Source organism: Nerophis lumbriciformis, linkage group LG05 (genome assembly GCF_033978685.3).
Source record: "Nerophis lumbriciformis linkage group LG05, RoL_Nlum_v2.1, whole genome shotgun sequence".
In the NCBI taxonomy this organism is placed as follows: Eukaryota; Metazoa; Chordata; class Actinopteri; order Syngnathiformes; family Syngnathidae; genus Nerophis; species Nerophis lumbriciformis.
The window spans coordinates 49,252,833-49,277,276 of record NC_084552.2 but is presented as its reverse complement, the minus strand read 5'-3'; the positions used below and the strand labels follow the sequence as shown (position 1 = coordinate 49,277,276).

Here is a 24,444-nt window from a genome sequence, read left to right as displayed (position 1 = left end):
ATTTGTCAGTTATTTGTAAATTAGAGCAAACGTATACCAACTAATGATTGCAGAATATTATTATTATGCTTTATTAATAAAGTTGGTATCATTATGAATTAAATACATTTTCATGCTTTCCCAATCTATATATGTATTTAAATATTTCACATTGTTACTGTTAAAAAACTAAATGTTATTATGATTGTTTACGATGTTTTGTAAACCCGCACCAGCTCCCTCCGAGTGCGCATGCGCGGCCCCCCTAGAAAACCACACGCGTGTCTCTCTCCGCTGCTGTCGAGCCGCCGATGCTCAGGCTGACATCACCCATACAGCGATGGCTCCTCGCCTCTTGCCACGGTTCTGACCCGCTACCGAGCGGCCCCCGGGGGACGGGGGAGCGAACATGGCCGGCCGTGAGACACTTTACGCGGGGTGGGAGAAGCCCCGGAGAGCCACGCTGCCGAGCGGCTGAATTCCACACAACACGAGACTGAATTGTTCATCTTCAAAGACTTCGTCATCCTGTCGGTACTGTTCGTACTGGAACCCACGAGAGATGATCACGGAGCTGCTGTGCACCGCCGTGGCCGTGGGTGTGTACGTGAACACGCTGGATGCCGACTTCTGCTACGACGACAGGTAGGGGTCTTCCTACCATCACCCTGGTTACCATGGCGACGCTGCTTGCTTGCTTTGTTGTCAATCACTGCTGCACTTTGCATTGTTGACCCTCTCCATGCATGTTTTATCATTTAAAGGCTTTAAAGGTGGAAATTAAACAACATTTTTTATAGACGTTGACCATTAAATGTAATAAGTCTGATCTATTAAGTATAAAGTCGCTAAACAATAAATCCAATGTAATAAAATACAGTCGTATAACTCGGTTACCATTATAAACCTCTTTCAAAACATACCAACTGTACAAAAACCAAAGTTTGGTTTGCAATAAATAAATAAATAAATCATGTGAATTCAATGAGCCTGTTTATAAACCCAAAAATATGGACATAAAACACATTTGTGAATTTTATTTGTACATTTTACCAAAACAAAAACTAGCAAATCACTCACCAGCATTTTCTTGTAGAATTTACAGTTTTTTGCACCATACTGTAAATTGAAAACTACTACTGTATTGTTATATTTACGGAAACATTCTGGTAACTGAGCTGCCTTTTTTTACCCTAAAATCTATGACCAATGTTTTTACAGTACATTACTTTAAATGTAAAAACGGTACCACTTTTATTTTTACCGTAAAAAATGTTCCGGAAAATCTCCTCACTTTTTAATTTTTTTTTTACAGTGTAGATCAGTGATTCTCAAACTTTTTTCATCAAGTACCACCTCAGAAAATACTTGGCTTTCAAAGTACCATCATAATGACCAGGCCCGGCCCTAATCAATCTGGCGCCCTAGGCAAGATTTTAGGTGGCGCCCCCCCCCCCACATCGGCAGTGAAGTGTATATACTCACAAGAACCCGAATAGCTTTGTCTTTGACCTTTTTTTTTTTACTTACAACTATACCTAATATATAAAGGGGTGGAAAAGTGACTATTACCTGCAGGGAAAACAGTAGCTAACCAGAAGGCAATAATGTAAACAAAAAACACCTGCTTAAAAGATCTAATATAACTGTCCCTGAGGAATGTAAGGTGGGAGTACTGTAATTACCTAACGTTACATTTTTATTTTCCATAACAATTTAGCCCCCTCCACAATATTAACCCGACGTTAAAACAGAACTAGCTATTTATTGATTAGCAATTGCCGAGTCATGACACATTAGCTTAATGCTAAAAAGCCAGGTTACTATCACATTCTGTAACAGACAAATAATTTCATGTAGGCTAACGTTACCTACATGCTACCTCTGTCTTTTCTCGTTTCTCCTCTTCTTTTCTCTTTTTTCTTCCCTGGGCACCTGACAGTTTTGGCCGTTTTGACATCTTGTGTTGATTTTTTGATGTGGTGACGTCCAAAAAGAGTCATGATACGGGAAGGGAGGGGGCGCACCGTGCGGGGGGAGGAGGGGGGGGCGTAATGTTGTAACAAATAATATTTCTATTAAATAGGCTTTACTTTGCATTTTAATTAACGTGAGATTATTTTTTGTATTTAGAAATAATAGTAACAACTTTTTTTTTTTTTTTTTCTCCAACATTTGTGGCACTGGCATGGCGCCCCCTGATGGACGGCGCCCTTAGCATTTGCCTATACAGCCTATGCCACGGGCCGGCCCTGATAATGACCAACATTAAAATCCAGTTGCATAGTAGGCAGTTAGGGTTGTCCCGATACCAATAATTTAGTACCAAAATGTATATCGATACTTTTCCAAATAAAGGGAACTAGGGAAAATGTCAATTTTTATTAATCTTTATTTTAACAAAAAATCTTACATTACATTAAACACTCACTTTTACAAGGTTAAAATATAAATTAAAGGGTACATTGGCAGTTTCATGTTGCACTCAAAGAACAATTTACAATTTTCCTTCATAGTTAATATTGTAAATCCCGCATTCTTTACTTTCATGTACATTCTGCGTGTCTCATTCAGTAAAAAAATTAAAAGTTCCATTCCGTTTTTTAAGGCGGTCTGTCATAACGTTTTAGCATTCAATCAGACATTATTGTGAGGTTTTGTATTAGTGTTCCTAAAAATCATATATATATTTTTTTATAGATCTTTAAGATGGAAACTGTAGCTGCCATTATGATGTGTAGGGATGTTTTCAAATGACCGTAAGTATTGAACTATACAAAGTATTTCAATGGTTGGAATCTGCGCTTTTGCATGATCTGTTGTCAATATTCAGTGTTTTATCCTTCATAGTTAATATTGTAAATCCCGCATTCTTTATTTTCATGTACATTCTGCGTGTCTCATTCAGAAAAAAAGGGAAAATACCATTCTGTTTTTTTGAAGCAGTCTGTCATAACTTTTTTAGCATTCAATCAGACATTATTGTGAGGTTTTGTATTAGTGTTCCTAAAAATAGATATACCGGCCCCCAGACATATTTTTTTCTCTAAATTTGTCCCTTTGAGTCAAAAGAATTGCCCGGGCCTGCTGTAGCATTTGAATATCTTAGTGTGGCACAACAATAGGGCACCTTTAGGCCCAGTTTAATTTAAAACACAATTCATTCAATACATACAAGTAGGGAGTCCCTACTACTTCTCCGGATCAGTTTGAGGGTCCTTGGCCTGAAAAAGGTTGAAGACCCCTGGTCTCATGATTATGAAACTTTGACGGTATTACATGTATGCTAGCATGTCTCGCAAAGCATTTTGAACACGACCCATAGAGGGCGCCACAGATGTTATGTAGGTTGAAGAATTGCAGCTTCTCGAGCGCTGACTAGACCTCTTTTATAGGTGCTCTTGCATCATTTGGTGTCATTTATCACGTCTTCGCCTCGCCCCCCTAATCCATCAGTCTTGTCCGTCCATGTGGCCGTGACACCGCGACGCTTGTTCAAAGCCTCCCGGCGGAGACGGATCACCACACTCCATCCTCACCTTAAAAGTTCAGCGTCCCCCTATCGATCAACGTCACTATGCTCGTTTTACACCCAGGTGTTTTTTTTTCTCCCAACGACGGCGGAGAGACGAATAGCAATGCGAGGTGCGACCCTCACTGGCTCTCCATCAAACGGCATTCAGGGTCAAGAGTCACGTGCTGGCTGGCTTCCTTTGGGGGGGTTTAAGACTTATGAGCGGAGTGGAGACTCCTTGTTCTCTGTTGTTGTCTTTCCTCACACCAAAGCTTATCTTGACCTCTGCTACCTAATCAAATCCTCGTTACTCGTCACATGCAGTTGGGGAAAGCCCAGACAAGATGGCGAGACGGACAATCTTCGCCGGTTTTTCACCTTAGAGGGATTCTCTGGCGGCGTTCTGCTTTGTCAATCAGGTGTTTTATGGGAGCCGCGAGACAGAAGTCTTGGGTTTAACGTACAATAAATGCCATGACAGATATGGTATTTACATCTTTAAATACCTATCCAGGCGTGTGTCTGGTTAACAAATGTTTTATTTCTGACAAATAGACTCAATAAGTTGGAGGACACCCAGAGTGAAATATGTTAGCATGGCGAAGCGTCGTGCATCCTGTATCTCACAGCCTCGTCGCAGTCCTTGAACGCGAGTCACCAACGCATTCTTGGCTCTGTTTCTAGTCTTCAAGTGCGTCAGTGTGATACTGACTGTCCCTAAAAATGCCCTTGATGTGGGTTCAAAATCATACTGACTGCTAACAAATGGCCTTTTTTATGCTCTTCCACACATGACTCAACCATGGGAAAGAAGCTTCATATTAGCAAAGTATCCGCGAGAATGCCTTTTAGATTGATAATTTCTTGCAGACAAGCTTCAACATTTCTCGAAAAAGTCACTAGATTTGTCGTTATTTTGAACGGTAGTATCTAAAGCAGGGTTCCCCAACCTTTTTTCCACAAGGGACCGGTTTAATGCATGCATTATTTTCACGGACCTGCTCGCTACGTATGGCAGATAAAAGCAGCAAAATGAGCCCTTGGTTACAATCTGGCACATTAACATTTTATATGTCCATTAATGTGCATTGTCCCATGTACTATAACAAAGGAGTTGTAATATACATCTATTAACAAGCTTATTGGTGTGTTTAGTGGGACAGGCAAAAGTTAATTCGAAGAAAATGCGGTAGTTTAGGAATCAATTAAAGGGGAACATTATCACCAGACCTATGTAAGCGTCAATATATACCTTGATGTTGCAGAAAAAGACCATATATTTTTTTAACCAATTTCCGAACTCTAAATGGGTGAATTTTGGCGAATTAAACGCCTTTCTAATATTCGCTCTCGGAGCAATGACGTCACAACGTGGCGTCACATCGGGAAGCAATCCGCCATTTTCTCAAACACCGAGTCAAATCAGCTCTGTTATTTTCCGTTTTTTCAACTGTTTTCCATATCTTGGAGACATCATGCCTCGTCGGTGTGTTGTCGGAGGGTGTAACAACACGAACAGAGACGGATTCAAGATGCGAAAGTGGCAAGAAATTGGACGTTTGTTCCGCACACTTTACCGACGAAAGCTATGCTACGACAGAGATGGCAAGAATGTGTGGATATACTGCGACACTCAAAGCAGATGCATTTCCAACGATAAAGTCAAAGAAATCTGCCGCCAGACCCCCATTGAATCTGCCGGAGTGTGTGAGCAATTCAGGGACAAAGGACCTCGGTAGCACGGCAAGCAATGGCGGCAGTTTGTTCCCGCAGACGAGCGAGCTAAACCCCCTGGATGTCTTGGCTCACACCGTCCCTTATGCCACCGAAGATGATCAAGAGAAGAATATCGACCCTAGCTTCCCTGGCCTGCTGACATGAGGGTATGTCTACAGAATATATTAATTGATGAAAATTGGGCTGTCTGCACTCTCAAAGTGCATGTTGTGGCCAAATGTATTTCATATGCTGTAAACCTAGTTCATAGTTGTTAGTTTCCTTTAATGCCAAACAAACACATACCAATCGTTGGTTAGAAGGCGATCGCCGAATTCGTCCTCGCTTTCTCCCGTGTCGCTGGCTGTCGTGTCGTTTTCGTCGGTTTCGCTTGCATACGGTTCAAACCGATATGGCTCAATAGCTTCAGGTTCTTCTTCAATTTCGTTTTCGCTACCTGCCTCCACACTACAACCATCCGTTTCAATACATGTGTAATCTGTTGAATCGCTTAAGCCGCTGAAATCCGAGTCTGAATCCGAGCTAATGTCGCTATATCTTGCTGTTCTTTCCGCCATGTTTGTTTGTATTCACTATGTGACGTCACAGGAAAATGGACGGGTGTTTATAACGATGGTTAAAATCAGGCACTTTGAAGCTTTTTTTAGGGATATTGCGTGATGGGTAAAATTTTGAAAAAAACTTCGAAAAATATAATAAGCCACTGGGAACTGATTTTTAATGGTTTTAACCATTCTGAAATTGTGATAATGTTCCCCTTTAAGACCTTTGATCCTAATAAAAAATACATCAAGCTGTTGCCAACACCCACAACTGTAGGCTTTTTTTGGCATGGTGCAATTAGTAGAAGTGGGTAAATAATAAATTTTTAGATGCATTGCAATTCGGACATGGGCGATTGTAAAATCGATTAGTAAACGTAAATAATCGATTATTTATTTATAGTAAATAAAGTAATGCAGACAGTTCTACAATATGGCTGACTGGAGTTATCCACTTTACCGAGAGAGCCGGCCAGCCCCTTTATTTTAGGGCATTTATGTCAGTCTTGTCACAAATTTCCATTAATTTAATAAATGTAATCCAACCCTTTTTTTTGTTACAAATGCACTGTTTTTAAAAGTTGCAAGAGATTAATGCTTATTTAGTGAAATGAAAAAAAAGGTAAACATTCATCAATACACATCAATTAAAAATGCAACAATTATCGATTTCAAACAAATTGTAGCTCCTGAATCGTAATGGTAATCGAATCGTGAGGTACCCCAAAGATTCCCACCTCTAGTGATTAAACACCTGGGCAGTTATTTGCTTTTGTAGAAGATGCAACAAGTGAATAAGAGAGAATAGCAAATGCTTAAATAGATACATCCATCCATTCATCCATCCATTTTCTACCGCTTATTCCCTTTGGGGTCGCGGGGGGCGCTGGAGCCTATCTCAGCTACAATCGGGCGGAAGGCGGGGTACACCCTGGACAAGTCGCCACCTCATCGCAGGATACATACATAAATAGATAATAAATAAGTAACAGTAGTAATATGAATAATAAAAAACAATATAAATATTTTATTAGCCCAATGGCACTGTGACTTGTAGCATTTAGTAAAAAAAACCAACACATCTTCTGTGGTAAAAATAAATAAATCACGTTACAAGTTACACGATACGACTGTTTATGTTAGAGAATGTTCTCAAGAGTCTTTAAATAATAGTGCGAGATGGAGGCCGAAGAGACGCGTGAGCAAACGTCTTTGACCGGGTTACATATATTTATATACTGTGTGTGTGTGTAGCAGTAATATGCAGCTTGAGGAGGGTGACAACGTGCGTGGGGTCTGCAAGGAAACATGTTCCTGGGTTAGTTATGAATAACATGTTTGCAAGAAAATTGCCTTTCAAGCAGAAACAGGCAGAAAAAAACGTGTCGCCTTTGTGTCGTATTGCTGCGTATGATGATTCAAACTTTTACTCAAGGCTGTTGTGTCTTGTTTTAGAAGATAGAGCTGGAACTGAGGATGTAAAGACATGAACATTTCATATCACGGACCAAAATGATCACAGTAATGGGTAATTTCTGCGGCGAGTGAGGTTGCATTCATGAACCCTTGGATTTATGAATACTAGCAAGCAAGTCAGACTTTGGTTGTTCTAAATGTTCTGTATTTGTCATGGATTTTTTTAAACTTTTGAATGTATTGATGATACATTCAAAATTAAAAATACAATTAAATATATAATATTTGATTAACAATTATATCTTAATTTTATAAATTAAATAACTCAGTAATTCATTAATCATCGTTTAATTTATATTACAGAGGTATTTAAATTACAAGTTTGTTCAATCCAAATGTTACAAAATACCATAAGAATAAAAAGATATTCAGTTTTTTTACATGTTTTATATTTTGTCAGTATCATTTCTTGCAGCATTTAAGCACCGACAACCTTTTCAAATACCGTTTTGTAGTGATGCGCGATACCACTGACTTTCTTTCCGATCTGATATCGAGTAAAATTCCGGCTGGTATGGTAGCAATCCAATATTTTGTGCATATATGCCTGATATGTGTGGTAAAATTTGAAAAGTAGTAGGTAGTAGTAGCGCTTCAATATTCTAGTCATAATTTTTGCGCTTAAGAAACTTCTCCATGACTTTAGCGGAAGACTTCTTCTGTTTGTTTAAGATTGTCATGACTGCCTCTAGTGGTGGAAAAGTGTATTACAACTGAGTACTGCTGCGGCCCATAAGTCCCACTGCTGAGAAACAGGTATTTTTTGGCGGCTCTCTAGGGGGCGCTATGGTTAAGAAACACTGATTTAGACAAGATCTCAATGATTTTGTTATGATCCGTAGCCCGGATCATGTTTTGTCTGTTAGTTTTGACTACCTTAGTTCTGTTTCAGCACCCCTGTTTTGTGTCTCCTTTGGTTACCATGGGTGCTGATTGGTTACAGCTGCCTCTGATTAGTGTCTGGGATGCTCACCTGCTGCCAGGAACTAATCAGAGTGCTATTTATTCCCGTTTCTTTCCACTGGCTTCCTAATTTGCTACACGCAACAGTTGACGACGGTTTTGATTCCTGTTCTTGTATGCTAGCTCCCGCGCTAGCCTCCTTAAGCTTTGTCTCCCGTGCTATGAGCAAGCTTTTGTTTGTTCCTGCCTGATTTATTGGTAAAATAAATCTTTTTCTACCTGCACGCTGTGTCCAGAGTCCGTCTGCATCTTGGGAGAACGACCCCCGCATCACAGATTTAGTTACTTTACACTAGGGATGTCCCGATCCAGGTTTTTGCACTTCCGATCCGATCCCGATATTGTTTTTGCACGTCCAATCCGATACCGATACTGACCGATACCGATACCGACCGATAATGGCCTATCCGAGCATGTATTAAAGTTTAAAGTTATTTAGCCTACTTAGTTGTCAGAATCATGTTGAAAAGGGTTTTAGTACTCTTGATAACAACTAGCCAGCTGAATTAGGGGAGTTTGAATAATACACAATGGTTGGTAACAAGAAACTGACCTGTTTATTCAAGGATAAACACAAAATAGACAAAATTATACATGACAAACAGAAATAGCATCATTGAAACTAGGGCTGGGCGATATGGCCTTTTTTTAATATTGCGATATTTTAAGGCCATATTGCGATACACGATATATATCTTGATATTTTGCCTTAGCCTTGAATGAACACTTGATGCATATAATCACATCAGTATGATGATTCTATGTGTTTTGATTGATTGATTGAGACTTTTATTAGTAGGTTTCATAGTGAAGTACATATTCCGTACAATTGACCACTAAATGGTAACACCCCAATAAGTTTTTCAACTTGTTTAAGTCGGGGTCCACTTAAATTGATTCATGATACAGATATATACTATCAGATATATACTATCATCATAATACAGTCATCACACAAGATAATCACATTGAATTATTTACATTATTTATAATCCAGGGTGTGGAGGGGGGTGCCGGATGTAAGTGTCAAAAAGACAACTAAAAGAGTTTGATATGAGAATAAATCTAGAGTTAAAATATAGGGTAGAAATGCACCCATTTGCAGGAAATGTAGTCTTGTTTTTCAAAATTTTCTTTCAAGGCTTGCATGTCTACATTAAAACATTCTTCTTCATACTGCATTAATATATGCTACTTTTAAACTTTCATGCAGAGAGGGAAATCACAACAAAAAAAAATCACTATTTTTTTCATACGGTGTTGATGTGGAAATTTTTGCTTCGGCGATGGTGTGGACGTGTGGCACCGAATGGAGATAAGCGTCTCGACATACCTTACAATATTTGAACAATGATGACGAAAACTGTTTTCTCTGTCGTGTCCGTGTGTCGAAAATTGTTATGCGCTTATTTTTTTATTTGATTTTGTGCGTGGCATAGATTTGCCGTGCGCAGAGGACGTTTGAGCAGGCGCGCACCTTAGCGGCTGCGCTAGCATCACAGCTAACGTTAGCCATGCTGCTACCTCTCTGCTGGGAGAGGACGTATACGTATGTGACGTATGACGTGACAGTATGTGACGTGTGTAAGAAGGTGCGCTTGCTGTCTGTAAGAGGGAGACACAGGAAAGAGTGAGAAGAGCCTGTCGTGTAATGCCAGCAGCTAAAAGCAACTGCGTTAGAATCCACAGACGTGTGGATGTGTTGAAGGTGTGCTGGAAAATGCGGAACGGAACTTAGGGAACAGCAGAAAAGTGGAATGTATTATTTAAATCGGTGCGTTGGAAAACACGGACCGGGTTTTTTTTTTAAACTGGATCTGGATCGGCATTTTCCCATGCCTTGCCGATACGCATTTTTTTGCGAATATCGGCGGCCGATCCGATCCAAATATCGGATCGGGACATCCCTACTTTACACTGTGTTCCTGTTCATGATATGCATTGTCTCATATAACTAAAGTATCAAAAGTTTCGATATTTTTGATTTTGATTGATTGATTGAGACTTTTGTTAGTAGATTGCACAGTACAGTACATATTCCGTACAATTGACCACTAAATGGTAACACCCGGATAAGTTTTTCAACTTGTTTAAGTCGGGGTCCACGTTAATCAATTCATGGTAGATTTTTTAAGATTAAAGAATCGATATTAGCGCATGAAGATCTGGGCCCGTATTTATCAAGCGTCTTAGAATTACTCCTAAGAAGTCTGCTAAGAGTTGACTTATGAGTAAAGAAATTCTTCGCTAAAAGCTGCACTTAAAAGTTAGTTATCAAGCGTCTTACTCACACTTTCAGCGAAGTGTAGGACTGAAGTGTCACACTCAGAGCTGAATTACGACATTTCTATGTGCCGTAAACGGAATTTTAGGTGACGTCATTTCTGTGTCCATAGAAATTACCAATCACGGAAGGGAATCCCTTGTCTATGAATAAAGAAATATCTTAGAAATATTTAAGTGGACAATGGGAGTGTATATTTTGACAATAAACTACAAAATAATACAAAACAAACAAACAATATTGGCAATGAATCAAAAATAAATGTTTCCTTTTCTATCCAATTCATTTTCCCAGTGGCGAGATATCGAAGCATTGTGATGACCTTTAGTTCTGCTGTGAAAGCTCTGCTGCATGATGTTGCTGATGAGATGTCGCCCCTTATTAAATCTGTGACAAAAATAATACCCGCTCTGTCTAAACGATACCGTTTGATCAGCTGCTCGTCATCAAACAAAGCCAGGACATCCTTCCGCTCCCTGAACGTTCGCGCACGTCTCGCTCGCCTCAGTGCCATCCCCCGCTAGCAACTCCTAACCACTTAGGACACCTCTGAAGATCTCTTAAATATCGTGGAGAGTAGGAGTGATTCTTAGACTTAAAGGGGAACATTATCACCAGACCTATGTAAGCGTCAATATATACCTTGATGTTGCAGAAAAAAGACCATATATTTTTTTAACCGATTTCCGAACTCTAAATGGGTGAATTTTGGCGAATTAAACGCCTTTCTATTATTCGCTCTCGGAGCGATGACGTCACAAATCCGCCATTTTCTCAAACACATTACAAACACCGAGTCAAATCAGCTCTATTATTTTCCGTTTTTTCGACTGTTTTCCGTACCTTGGAGACATCATGCCTCGTCGGTGTGTTGTTGGAGGGTGTAACAACACGAACAGGGACGGATTCAAGTTGCACCAGTGGCCCAAAGATGCGAAAGTGGCAAGAAATTGGACGTTTGTTCCGCACACTTTACCGACGAAAGCTATGCTACGACAGAGATGGCAAGAATGTGTGGATATCCTGCGACACTCAAAGCAGATGCATTTCCAACGATAAACTCAAAGAAATCTGCCGCCAGACCCCCAGGAAAAGAGAGCGGATGAGGGTATGTCTACAGAATATATTAATTGATGAAAATTGGGCTGTCTGCACTCTCAAAGTGCATGTTGTTGCCAAATGTATTTCATATGCTGTAAACCTAGTTCATAGTTGTTAGTTTCCGTTAATGCCAAACAAACACATACCAATCGTTGGTTAGAAGGCGATCGCAGAATTCGTCCTCGCTTTCTCCCGTGTCGCTGGCTGTCGTGTCGTTTTCGTCGGTTTCGCTTGCATACGGTTCAAACCGATATGGCTCAATAGCTTCAGTTTCTTCTTCAATTTCGTTTTCGCTACCTGCCTCCACACTACAATCATCCGTTTCAATACATGCTTAATCTGTTAAATCGCTTAAGCCGCTGAAATCCGAGTTAATGTCGCTATAATTTGCTGTTCTATCCGCCATGTTTGTTTGTATTGGCATCACTGTGTGACGTCACAGGAAAATGGACGGGTGTATATAACGATGGTTAAAATCAGGCACTTTTAAGCTTTTTTAGGGATATTGCGTGATGGGTAAAATTTTGAAAAACTTCGAAAAATAAAATAAGCCACTGGGAACTGATTTTTAATGGTTTTACCCCTTCTGAAATTGTGATAATGTTCCCCTTTAAGAAAGTTGAAATAGCTTTTATTCTTAAGTTTGAGAGTAGGACTAAATTTAGCAAATTCTCAGGACTTAAGTGTAAAATGGCACTCTAAGACGCTTGATAAATACAGCCCCTGGTATCGGCAGTATCGATATTTGAGTATCAATCTGTACATCGCTACCGTTTTGGCATTAGTTTCTGTTAAAATGTGAACGATACCGTGCCTAATGTTCTGGCAATCAAAAAGCCACAAATAAGAGCTTGCCGTGGGTTTATTTAAAGCTTGGCAGCTTGGATATCTTCTGCGGCGCAACAAACTAGAGTTCCTGTTTTGCGGCGTTAGATTACATCAGGGGCTGACCTCCCCTTCATCAAGGTGCGCTGTAGCATACGTCTAAAAACAACCAAGCGGCGTAACCTAAAACCCAACACGACACTCAGGGTCTTTTTTGCAATCAATAGCTGTGAAGTTTTGTTGCATGGCACAGCTGAATGTTTTTGGTTTCTGCTTCATAAGCTTGGCGGCCGACTGCACTTGAAGTCCAGCGAACTCTTGTAAAATGCAACCACGCCCTCTCTGTTCCGTGTGTGGGTGTGGGTGTGGATGATTTGGTGCTTCACACCTCGTAAAACCCACCAGGACAGCCCAACCCCCACCCATTTTGGTACTTTGCTGGCTTTGACGCGTAGGAACGGATGTGAGGTACGACACACTCACTGCTCGTTTTCCTGCGGCGTGATGACATGAAATGTTGTGACATTACACCAGCAACATTTCATCAGGTGCAGCACCTACCAAGTAAACCTAGCAATGACAAGCAGGACACATCTGCACTGGATAAAGGCGGCCATGCCGACATAAAACCCCCATATTTCTGCAGGATGCATGGCTGTGACATTCATGGATGGCCGGCGGTGGACTGTGACAAGAAAGCAATCGTTTTTTAATGGATTTTCGGAGCATCCATCCATTTTATCTGCGTATTCTTTTTTTAATCTACTGCACCACGCTGAAGGTTACTGAATTATGCATGTCCAGATGATCTGGTTTGTCACGCTTTACCCTTTTCACAAACAGTAGCTCACATAAGCGAGTACGATACTCACATTTCCGCAAGCATTCTGTTTTCTGACAGCATTTTTTTTTTAATCCTTAAAATATTTTGGGGACTTTTTGGTCCTTCCAGGTAAATCTTTGCTTTATTTTTGGTCATAACTTTGGTTATATTACTCTGAAAGAAATTATTATTTTCTATTCAGTACATTAGTGCTATCTATTTTTTTATGTCTGAAAATGTTTAGTTTTCCCAGTTTTCCGTAACATTTTGTCAAAAAGTGTTACCACTTTCACATTTCTCAACCGTTTCGAACCATTACAAAGTCAAAATGCTTGTTGCTATTTTTTTTTTAACTGTGTAAATACTTGTGCACTATACACAATTCTATTTGCCCCTTCACTATCTGTGTGAATACTACCATCTCTGTGGAGTGCTTTTACATATAAAATGAAACATTTTAATGTTATACTCTAAATGTACTTTTTACTATACTGTTGACTCGAAAATAATTCCGTACAGGAATTTCCAATGTGTTTAAAACAGGGGTGTCAAACGTACGGCCCGAGGGCCGGATCAGGCCCGCAAACAGGTTTTATCCGGCACGCGTAATGGGTTTGCTAAGTATAGAAATTTACCTGAAATTTTTTAATGAAAGAAACAGCTGTTCTAAATGTGTCCGCTGGATGTTGCAATATAAATGTGTTGTATGTTTGTAGATGATGCTACATATGTACAAAATAAACCACATGATGTTAGTACATCAGTCGAGGAAAATGATCAAACTACATGAATATCATCCCGTAATTTGATTTCGATATTATTTTTTTTATCTTGATTGAAAATGAACACCAATGAATTGACTGATGAACATTGTCACATAACTTATTCAGAAAATATAAATAACGACAAATAATTGATTATCCGCAAGATGTAAGTGTAAAAAAAACCCTAACAACATTATGATTTGTAAATTTTCAGAATGTGCTTGTTCTATTTTTAAACAAAGAAAACAATCTGAAGTTGTCTTTATTTTTAAGTTATCGTGCCGTGATTTTACCAGTCCGGCCCACTTGGGAATAGATTTTTCTCCATGTGGCCCTCGATCTAAAATGAGTTCGACACCCCTGGTCTAAAATGTAAGTTTATGCATAAAATAGCCAATAAAAAACCTTAAACTTAATGTTAGTCAATTGCTATTATGCTAAAATTAGCATGCTAACTTTTTAAGCAAATTTTGCAGGAATATGCTTTTTGTTACTCGGCGCATGTGAACTGTTAGCATGTTAATATTAACATATTAGCACGCCACATAACAAAATATATAACTATGCAGTGTCATATATACAGGAGTAAATATTTTGTTACTTAAAGGTGCTGTTTGCAACTTGCTCACAGTTACAATTTTTAAACCAAAAAATATAACAAGAACGCCATTGGCTAGCTTATGTTACCACTTGTGGTTTAACAGAACACATTTGGTTTGAAACTGTCTATATTTTTTCACAATTACTAAATTGATGTACCGTATTTTCCGCACCATAAGGTGCCCTGGGTTATAAGCCGCGCCTTCAATGAACGGCATATTTCAAAACTTTGTCCACCTATAAGCCGCCCCGTGTTATAAGCCGCATCTAACTGCGCTAAAGGAATGTCAAAAAAACAGTCAGATAGGTCAGTCAAACTTTAATAATATATTAAAAACCAGCGTGATGTGGGCGCGCACGGAGTCGTATATCAACATGGACGGAGCTGCGTGAAAAAAGCCACCCGGCCTCTTCGCGTAAACTTACCTTAACCACTCGCTCATCTTTTCTTCATCCATCCCTTCGAGTTAGCTTTTATGATGACGCCGGCTGGAAAGGTCTCTTTTGGCAAGGTCTTCCTTTTGAATATCACCATGGGTGGAAGTTTCTGGCCATTAGCATGGCAAGCTAGAACCACAGTGAAGGATGACTTCTCATTCCCTGTGGTGCGAATATTCACCGTACGTGCTCCCGTTGTATCCACAGTACGGTTCACAGGAATATCAAAAGTCAGTGGAACCTCGTCCATGTTGATAATGTTCTCTGGCCGGATCTTTTTTTCAGCTATCTTGTTTTTACAATATGCACGGAAAGTAGCCAGCTTTTCTTGAAAGTCTTTAGGCAGTTGCTGTGAAATAGTAATCCGTGTGCGGGTGGAGAGATTGCGTCTTTTCATGAACCGGATCCCTGTCGCTTAGTAGGAGCCATTTTGTGGTCTTTACAGATGTAAACACACAAAGGAAATGAAACGTACGGTAATATCCGCGCGCTTCTTCTTCTTCTACGCGGGCGGGTGGTTGCTTACAGTAGAAGAAGAAGCGCTTCCTGTTCTATGGGGGCGGGTGCTTACCTTGGCGGTTGCTTGCGTAGAAGAAGAAGCACTTCCTCTTCTACGGGGAAAAAAGATGGCGGCTGTTTACCGTAGTTGCGAGACCGAAACTTTATGAAAATGAATCTTAATATTAATCCATATATAAAGTGCACCGGGTTATAAGGCGCACTGTCAGCTTTTGAGAAAATTTGTGGTTTTTAGGTGCGCCTTATAGTGCGGAAAATACGGTAATACAATTTTTTTTTAAATAATTGAAGTTTATGGCTTTTACTCGCCAAAACAGTCTAAAGCAGTCCAAGAGACGCGACAAACAATTTGCAGTCATGTTGTTGTTATGATAGAATTGATTAGTTTGTTTAGCTGCGTTTTATATATAGAATGTTCTATGATTTCTTTTACCTTTCTGTTTTTAATCTGTACAGCACTTTGGGGCAGTAGTAGCTGATTTACAATTATGCTATACTCTAGATAAATAAACAAATAACCATAACATTGGTATGCTAAAACCTTTTAGCAATTTTTTTTTTCAGGTATACACCTTAGAGTCACATGAATCACATATGTTGTTACTTAACACATGCTAACATTAGCATTCAACTTTCTTAGCAAATTTCGCAGGTATACACCTCAGTCCTATATTGTTACTTGAAGCATACTGACTGTTTGCAAGTTATTCTAAGGTTTGCGTTTCAGTTCGGCTTTTCAGCATTCCCTACAGAAATTGCATTTTCCAGCTGTTTTCGTTTTTGTGCTTTCATAACCACGTAACACTTTGCCCATGACATATTTGGAGGAACATCGGTAACATTAATCTCTATCTCGTTAAAAGTTTTTTTTTGTAGATTAGCATCGAGCTAATGCATTTGTTTTTTGTCTTATGTGAGCATTATTTAACGCTTTATTTCTGTATGGTAAGTTTTACTGTGCTTCAACGTAAAGGCTCAACTGTCTAGATCAGGGGTCCCCAAACTACGGCCCACAGGCCGGATTTTGGGCGCTGGCGGGTCGGATCCGGCCCGCGGGAAGTCCCACGTTAAAAAATAAATAAATAAATATCATTTTATTTTTATTATTATTATTTTAAATATGACCTTTCTAATCCATTTTCTATCGCTTGTTACTCTCTGTGTCTCCTAGCTGCTCAGGCAAATCATATTGTCTAAAAATGCATTTTCCCATCGATAATGTGACATCATATATATATATATATATATATATATATATATATATATATATATATATATATATATATATATATATATATATATATATATATTAGGGCTGCAACTAACGATTAATTTGATAATCGATTAATCTGTCGATTATTATTTCGATTAATCGATTAATAATCGGATAAAAGAGACAAACTACATTTCTATCCTTTCCAGTATTTTATTGAAACAAACCAGCATACTGGCTCCATGTTCTGGACATTGGGGGTGCAGCATACCCCAATAATAACACAGAAATGTAACTCATCAGATCACAGCTGGATCAGATATTGTACACGTTTCTGTTGTGAATAATAAAGGATTCATTTTAGGCTGCCTCTGAATAATAGCATGAAATATTCCTGCATCTTTATAACGTTTAGTTGAACTAAAGCGTCACTCAAATGTAAATAGATTTATATAGCTTTATTGGGCCCGGCTACATTGATCCATTATGAATGAATGAAATGAATGAATGAATGAAATAAGTTTATTTCGGTCATATAATCAACCATCAACCATTAACCATTTTGTGTGACCAGTTTAAAAGTACAGACTATACATATACAGTATAACAATCATACACATTTACACACAAAAGGAAAAGAAAAAAGAAAAAGAAAAAGCATGACCGAAAAAGGAATAGGCTGAAGCCAAAGCTTATATTTGCCTATCCTATACCTTCACTGAAAATAAGATTACCTGGAACATCAATGTTAAAAAAAAAAAAAAATCAATGGGATGAAAGTACGGTAATTGTTACTATATTTTATAATTTTCAATTATCTCACCTTTCAATGTTTTCTTAAACCTTAACAAAGAAGTACATGTCTTCAACTCATCACTGAGCTTATTCCACCATTTAACTCCTAAAACTGAAATACATTTGTATTTAATATTCGTTCTTGCTTTACCTATTTCAAAAATCAATACCCCCCGTAAATTATGGGTTTCTCCTCTTAATTGAAATAACCTAAGAATACAAGCTGGAAGGCTGTTGTTCTTTACTCGAAACATAATTTCCATTGTTTTTAAAAACACAATATCTGAAATTTTTAACACATTAGAACTTAGAAATAATGGATTGGTATGTTCATAGTAGCACGCTTTGTGTATTATTCTAATGACCCTTTTTTGAAGTTTAATTATTATTATTTGTTCTATAAACATTATGAAACCAACCTGAGATATTTCTGTCCGTTACGTTTATTTCCAAATTGGTAACCGTGCGTTTTCTCTCTCAAAACGGAGTCAAATGTGCCGGAGACACATTATCAGCCCAGCGTTGCAACAAAGGCATAACGTTAACGTTACTCACAAAAAAGCTGAACTCATGAATGCCTGTTGCCACTATGGACTTAAAAAGTTATGTACTGTGAGTTCTTCCCTTCATCCATGGCTCCAACATGTTTCCTTTTCAGGTGCTCCTGAAGCAATGTTGTACTTCCGTGCCATTTTGCAGGAAACGGTCTTCTTTGAAGTCTTTAAAGTAAAGTGTTCCCACACTTTTGACGACTTAGGTCGTACACTTTTCTCCATTGAAGCATTAACCTCAAGATGTTTCTCCGCTGAACTATCCGTACTGTTTTCCTGCGCCATTTTTCGAATGTTTCCAGCAAAGGAGACGACGTCGTCACGTGAGCTGTACATGACACATCATTGGCTAGCTTACCTCCACCTCATGACACGTAGCCTCAGCGCCGCCCTGGCGCTGTTTTGTACTGTTTTTGTACTTATTTTGATTATTGTTTCTCAGCTGTTTGTAAATGTTGCAGTTTATAAATAAAGGTTTATATATAAAAAATAAAATAAAATAAAAAAAGCCTCCGCGCATGCGCATAGCATAGTTCCAACAAATCGATGACTAAATTAATCGCCAACTATTTTGATAATCGATTTTAATCGATTTAATCGATTAGTTGTTGCAGCCCTAATATATATATATATATATATATATATATATATATATATACACACATATATATACATATATATATACAGCCCGGCCCCTGGTCAAATTGTTTTAACCCAATGCGGCCCCCCGAGTCAAAAAGTTTGGGGACCCCTGGTCCAGATTAAAAACCTCTTGTCCGTCTGCTGAGTTAGCAAGTAGAAACCAGACACTTTTTGTTCAAATAATTTGTGATGAAAGATTGTTGTTGCTAAAATGTTATTTTGTACTACCTTAAACTCAAACTCCACTGTCAAATGTTTAAATATAAGATGTTTGCTAGACTTGAGTTGAACATTTTCCGCAAAATCATCATTGTTTGTTGTTAAAGGCTGATGGTGGCTGGGTGAGTTGAAAACCAATGTTTTAGAGTAGTCAATGTGGAGCTTGTAAAGCAGTATAGATGTGCAATTCACTGAAAATGAGTCAAAACACAGCCAGTATTGTCTCAATATCTGTCAACACAAGAGAGTACACGTCACAGTGAACGCCTACTACTCTATTTTTATCTATAAATGCTTGCTCCAATGTCAGGGCTGCACTTACTTGGATGAGCATCACATTTCTCTGAAGAAATTCTTTAAATGTGTGCATCCTAGTGTATCCATGCATGCATGTAATGCTGTTAATCTTGCACAAACACTGGCTGTAGTTTTTGGAATGACATCATGTCCCTCTCTAAAATGGACCATAGAGCACTTTAACGACGCTATAAGACACCATATGTGCTTTCATCATGCAGTTCAAGACACGTTAGGCGCAAGCAGGGAGGTCCATGCACGTTGTATATGCTGCGCTCATCCTTTAAAGGTCAGTGTGGACCTTCAGAGATCAATTTCACATTCAGTTCCAGTGTGAAAGAAAATGTCTTCTTGTACACATCACAAGATAATAAGCAAAGACCCTTGAAAAGACTGAGGGTCCTAGTCTCTTCTGGCTCACTAATGCTGGAATGTGGCAAATGGTCAAGCAGGAAGAAAGGAGGGCCTCTGGCAGATCGGACACTCTGTTAGCGTGACACAGACACTGGGAGATGTCAAAAGTTGATATCAACTGGTAGCTCTTCAAAACCAAACTACCCTTTGTTAGTACAATATTTACAGTGTAAACACTTTGTAGGACAATACTGGTACATTCAACTTAATGGCAAAGACTACTTTCTTACGACAGCAAAACATCGCAGTCTATACACTACTGCCATCTAACGTCTTGGAATTGCATGTAAAGTCTACTATATAATACTTACAAATGAGACTCAGAAATAGGGATGTACACCGAGTATTGGTAGTTTTTGGTACCGTGTACGTATTGGGTCAGTCCAGAAGTACAAATGATATGGCTATCGGTATTTTTTTTTACATTCACTTCAGATGTCGCTGCTACCCATAAAAAAAGACATGGGTAGATCTAATAATCAGCTTGGAATAATGACAAATAAAGAAGCAACACCACACACACCAAAAATTCGTATCAGTTTGAAGTAAACACACTTTACTTAACTGTCGCTATCGCGCTTCATCAACCGTCCTCCTCGCGATCCAATAATCTACAGGCCAATGTTAATCCACTCAAAAAAGTAAAAAAATTGAAGTGATATAATAATCAATAAAGTTGCAAGACAGCATCTGCTGACGGGTCTCTCTGTTGTCACCGTCTGAGTAATTGGCATCAAAACACACTTTTCCTAAGTCAGTGGTTTTTAACCTGGGTTCGATCGAACCCTAAGGTTCGGTGAGTCGGGCTCAGGGGTTCGGCGGAGGTCAAAACACACCCGACTCATCGTGTAAATAAAAACTTCTCCCTATCGGCGTATTACGGATACGGCAACATCAGAAGTCAGACTGATTTGCAGGTGTGTAATTTGTTGTGAGTTTATGCACTGTGTTGGTTTTGTTCTTTGAACAAGGTGATGTTCATGCACGGTTCATTTTGTGCACCAGTAAAAAAAACATGGTAACACTTTAGTATGGGGAACATATTCACCATCAATTAGTTGCTTATTAACATGCAAATTAGTAACATATTGGCTCTTAACTAGTCATCATTACGTACTTATTAATGCCTTATTCGGCATGGCCTCATTATAACCCTAACCCTCTAACCCTGACCCTAACCCTAACCAAATAACTCTAAATTAAGTCTTTGTTACATATAATATGTTCCCCAAGTGCAGTGGCTCTTAACCTGGGTTCGATCGAACCCTAGGGGTTCAGTGAGTCAGGCTCAGGGGTTCGGCGGAGGTCAAGACACACCCGACTTATCGTGTGAATACAAACTTCTCCCTATCGGCGTATTACGGATACGGCAACAGCAGAAGTCAGACGGGTTTGCAGGTGTGTAATTCGTTGTGAGTTTATGCTCTGTGTTGGTTTTGTTGTTTGAACAAGGTGATGTTCATGCACGGTTCATTTTGTGCACCAGTAAAAAAACATGGTAACACTTTAGTATGGGGAACATATTCACCATTAATTAGTTGCTTATTAACATGCAAATTAGTAACATATTGGCTCTTAACTAGTCATTATTAAGTACTTATTAATGCCTTATTCGGCATGGCCTTATTGTAACCATAACCCTCTAACCCTAACCAAAAAACTCTAAATTAAGTCTTTGTTACTTAGAATATGTTCCCCATACTAAAGTGTTACCAAAAACATATAACTTTGTCTTGAATTTGAAAAAAAAAACATTTTATTTTTCACTAAAGAAGGGTTTGGTGAATGCGCATATGAAACCGGTGGGGTTCGGTACCTCCAACAAGGTTAAGAACCACTGGCCTAAGTGCACACCCACGTAACATGCTAATTAATTGTATTGATTTAGATTATCCATTTGATATGGTATATCATGTAAAACAGGGGTCTCAAACTCCAAACTTGTTTGAGACTTAAAAAGCAGGTGTTGATAAAATACTTCCTTGCTGTGAGATGTTACGTGATGTTGGTGGTGTACAGCCTCTTGCAAAAAAAAAAAAAAAAAAAAAAAAAAAAAAATTATTTACCCCAATTAAATATAGTACCGATGAGTATAATGGATATTGGTATCTGTATCGATAAAATTCTAACAATATACATCCTTACTCAAAAAAACAAGCTGGACAACTGGACAGCTCACCCAATAAATGTATTTTATATGGATTGTATTATGAAACACTTTACTACCACAAGAAAACACAAAAGACTTAAAAAAATGCTATTGAGTACGTGCATTAATTATTATTATTAATTAGTGTAATTTGATAGCGTATCGGTTCAAATGGGAAAGGTACACATCTCTAAACATGGCGGCCTCTTTAGTCCACCTTGTGCTTTATATTTCCAACGTGTGCATTATTTACCTGAGAGGAAAAACAATGGAATTCCAATTGAGGTTGAGCTGAAGTCAATGTGGAGCACTGTAATATCCAAAGCACATAGCAAATATGTCTGGATCATAATTCATATCCCCGAGCATGAGCACACACACACACACACACACACACACACACACACACACACGCTTTTTTTTGCCTTTTCTTGGCGAACACCAATTTTAATCACATTTATCACCGTGGAAGCCGGCGCCGCTAATTAGCCGTCCAAAGTCAGACGCTGTAATTAAAGAGAATTTGGAATGATTGGATGATGATTTGTTTTTTCTCGTTACTCGCTGGAGGGGATTTTTTTCCCTGGCTGTGCATGTGTGTTTTCAAAAAGCCGTAAAGCTGTGGATTTATTGGGTGAGACGTTCTTAAAAAGCTACTAAGGAGTTAATGTACGGAAAAAAAAACAATTCCTGGTGGTCTTTCATGAAGATGTACTTTATACTTTTATTAACAGCAGGTGGTCCGAGCTTTAGGTTTATGATTACTCATTGATTTCCAGTACAGACTAAAGATTCATCACAGACTTTCATTGACAACATCGCTCAGGGAAGGCCCTATTTGGCCCCTTTTCTGCTGACGCCGCCGTCACCGTCTGTTTAGTGCGAGCCATCGATGGCTCCTGAGAATGCAATGAGACTTAAATCAATCTACTAAAAGATAGATGAGGGAATGAACCAAGCAATAATTGGGTTCATAATAGATTTAACCCCGACTTTAACTGCTTTGTGTTAATAAAAAATAATGCTATCTGGACAACTTTCCGACCAGTCCTGAGTGTGGGAAAGTGGTATTGCCACTTCTGGTGGAAGCATTGTTCTGCCAGTGGTGCCGCTGATGTTTGAACACACCCTTGTGTGTGTGTGTGTGTGTGTGTGTGTGTGTGTGTGTGTGTGTGTGTGTGTGTGCGTGCGTGCGTGCGTGCTCACTTCCTGCATAAATCAGATAAACAAAGCACGATACAAAGAGGAGGAAATATTCCATCAGTGTATTTGATTAATTGTTCAATTCTGTCTTATATGTCCTATATTGCACACTGTTAAAAAAAAATCTGAAAAAGGACTGTATTTTACCGTAAAAAAAACTTTTAAAAATTTAGAGTGGGGGCAGCATGGTGGACAGGGGTTAGTGCATGTGCCTCACAATACGAAGGTCCTGGGTTCGATTTGATGTGGAGTTTGCATGTTCTCCCCGTGACTGCGTGGGTTCCCTCCGGGTACTCCGGCTTCCTCCCACCTCCAAAGACATGCACCTGGGGATAGGTTGATTGGCAACACTAAATTGGCCCTAGTGTGTGAATGTGAGTGTGAATGTTGTCTGTCTATCTGTGTTGGCCCTGTGATGAGGGGGCGACTTGTCCAGGGTGTACCCTGCTTACTGCCCAAATGCAGCTGGGATAGGCTCCAGCACCCCCCTTGACCCCGAAAGGGACAACCGGTAGAAAATGGATGGATGGAATTTAGAGTGGTTTAGAGAGCAAATTATCGTAAATGAAGAAAATATTCAAAACTGTTTAAATTTACAGTAATTCTGTCGACCGATCTGCTATTTTTTTTAAACTGTAAAATCTACAGTTGTTTTACAGTGAAAAACTGTAAATGGAAAAATTATTAAAAACTGTTATATTTACGGTAAAATTCTGGCCACTGAAACAGCTAGTTTTTTTCCCCGCAAATTCTAAAATCTGTGTTTTTACAGTAAATTGCTGTAAAATTGCTGAATTTCCCCATAGGATCACTAAAGTACTTTCTATTCTATTCTATTCTAAATGTAAAAACAGTACAGCTGTTTTTCTTACAGTAAAATTCTGGCAACTGAGCTGGCAGATTTTTTTTTTTTTTAAATGTTAAATATGGTAAAAATTGGGTTTTTAGAGCAAATTTTCGTAAATAGAAAAACTATTATTAAAAACGGTCATATTTAGGGTAAAATTCTGGCGATTGAGATGCCAGTGTTTATTTTTTTTTAAATTTTTACACTGTAATATCGTAAATTTAAAAAAAGCACCACCGTTATTTTGACAGTAAAATTCTGGTGATGCGCTGCCACTTTTCCCCCCATAATATCTATATTGTTGTTTTTACAGTGAATTACTGTAAATAGAAAAACAGCACCTGTTACCTTTACAATGGTCTTTTGCCCGTTTTTTTACAGTCCGTTTTTACAGTATGAAAATTGTTCAATATTTTAAACAAGGGGACCAACAAGCACGTATTAATAATAATAATAATAATACATTTTATTTGGTATAGCGCTTTTCAGGGTACTCAACGACGCTTTACAGGATAAAAATTCAAATATAAAACAGTTCAAAGTAATAAT

At 38.7% G+C, this 24,444-nt stretch overlaps 1 protein-coding gene across 1 annotated transcript in view; it reads left to right on the top strand.

Annotated features, from left to right (window-relative positions):
- The first annotated feature begins 305 nt into the window (after positions 1–305).
- Positions 306–24,444, top strand: part of LOC133605660 (protein O-mannosyl-transferase TMTC2-like) — a 58,358-nt gene continuing 34,219 nt past the window's right edge. The window contains exon 1 of the mRNA XM_061958899.2: positions 306–624. Within this exon, the coding sequence (XP_061814883.1) occupies positions 542–624 (83 nt within the window). The 5' untranslated portion in view covers positions 306–541. The remainder of the gene's footprint in view (positions 625–24,444) is intronic.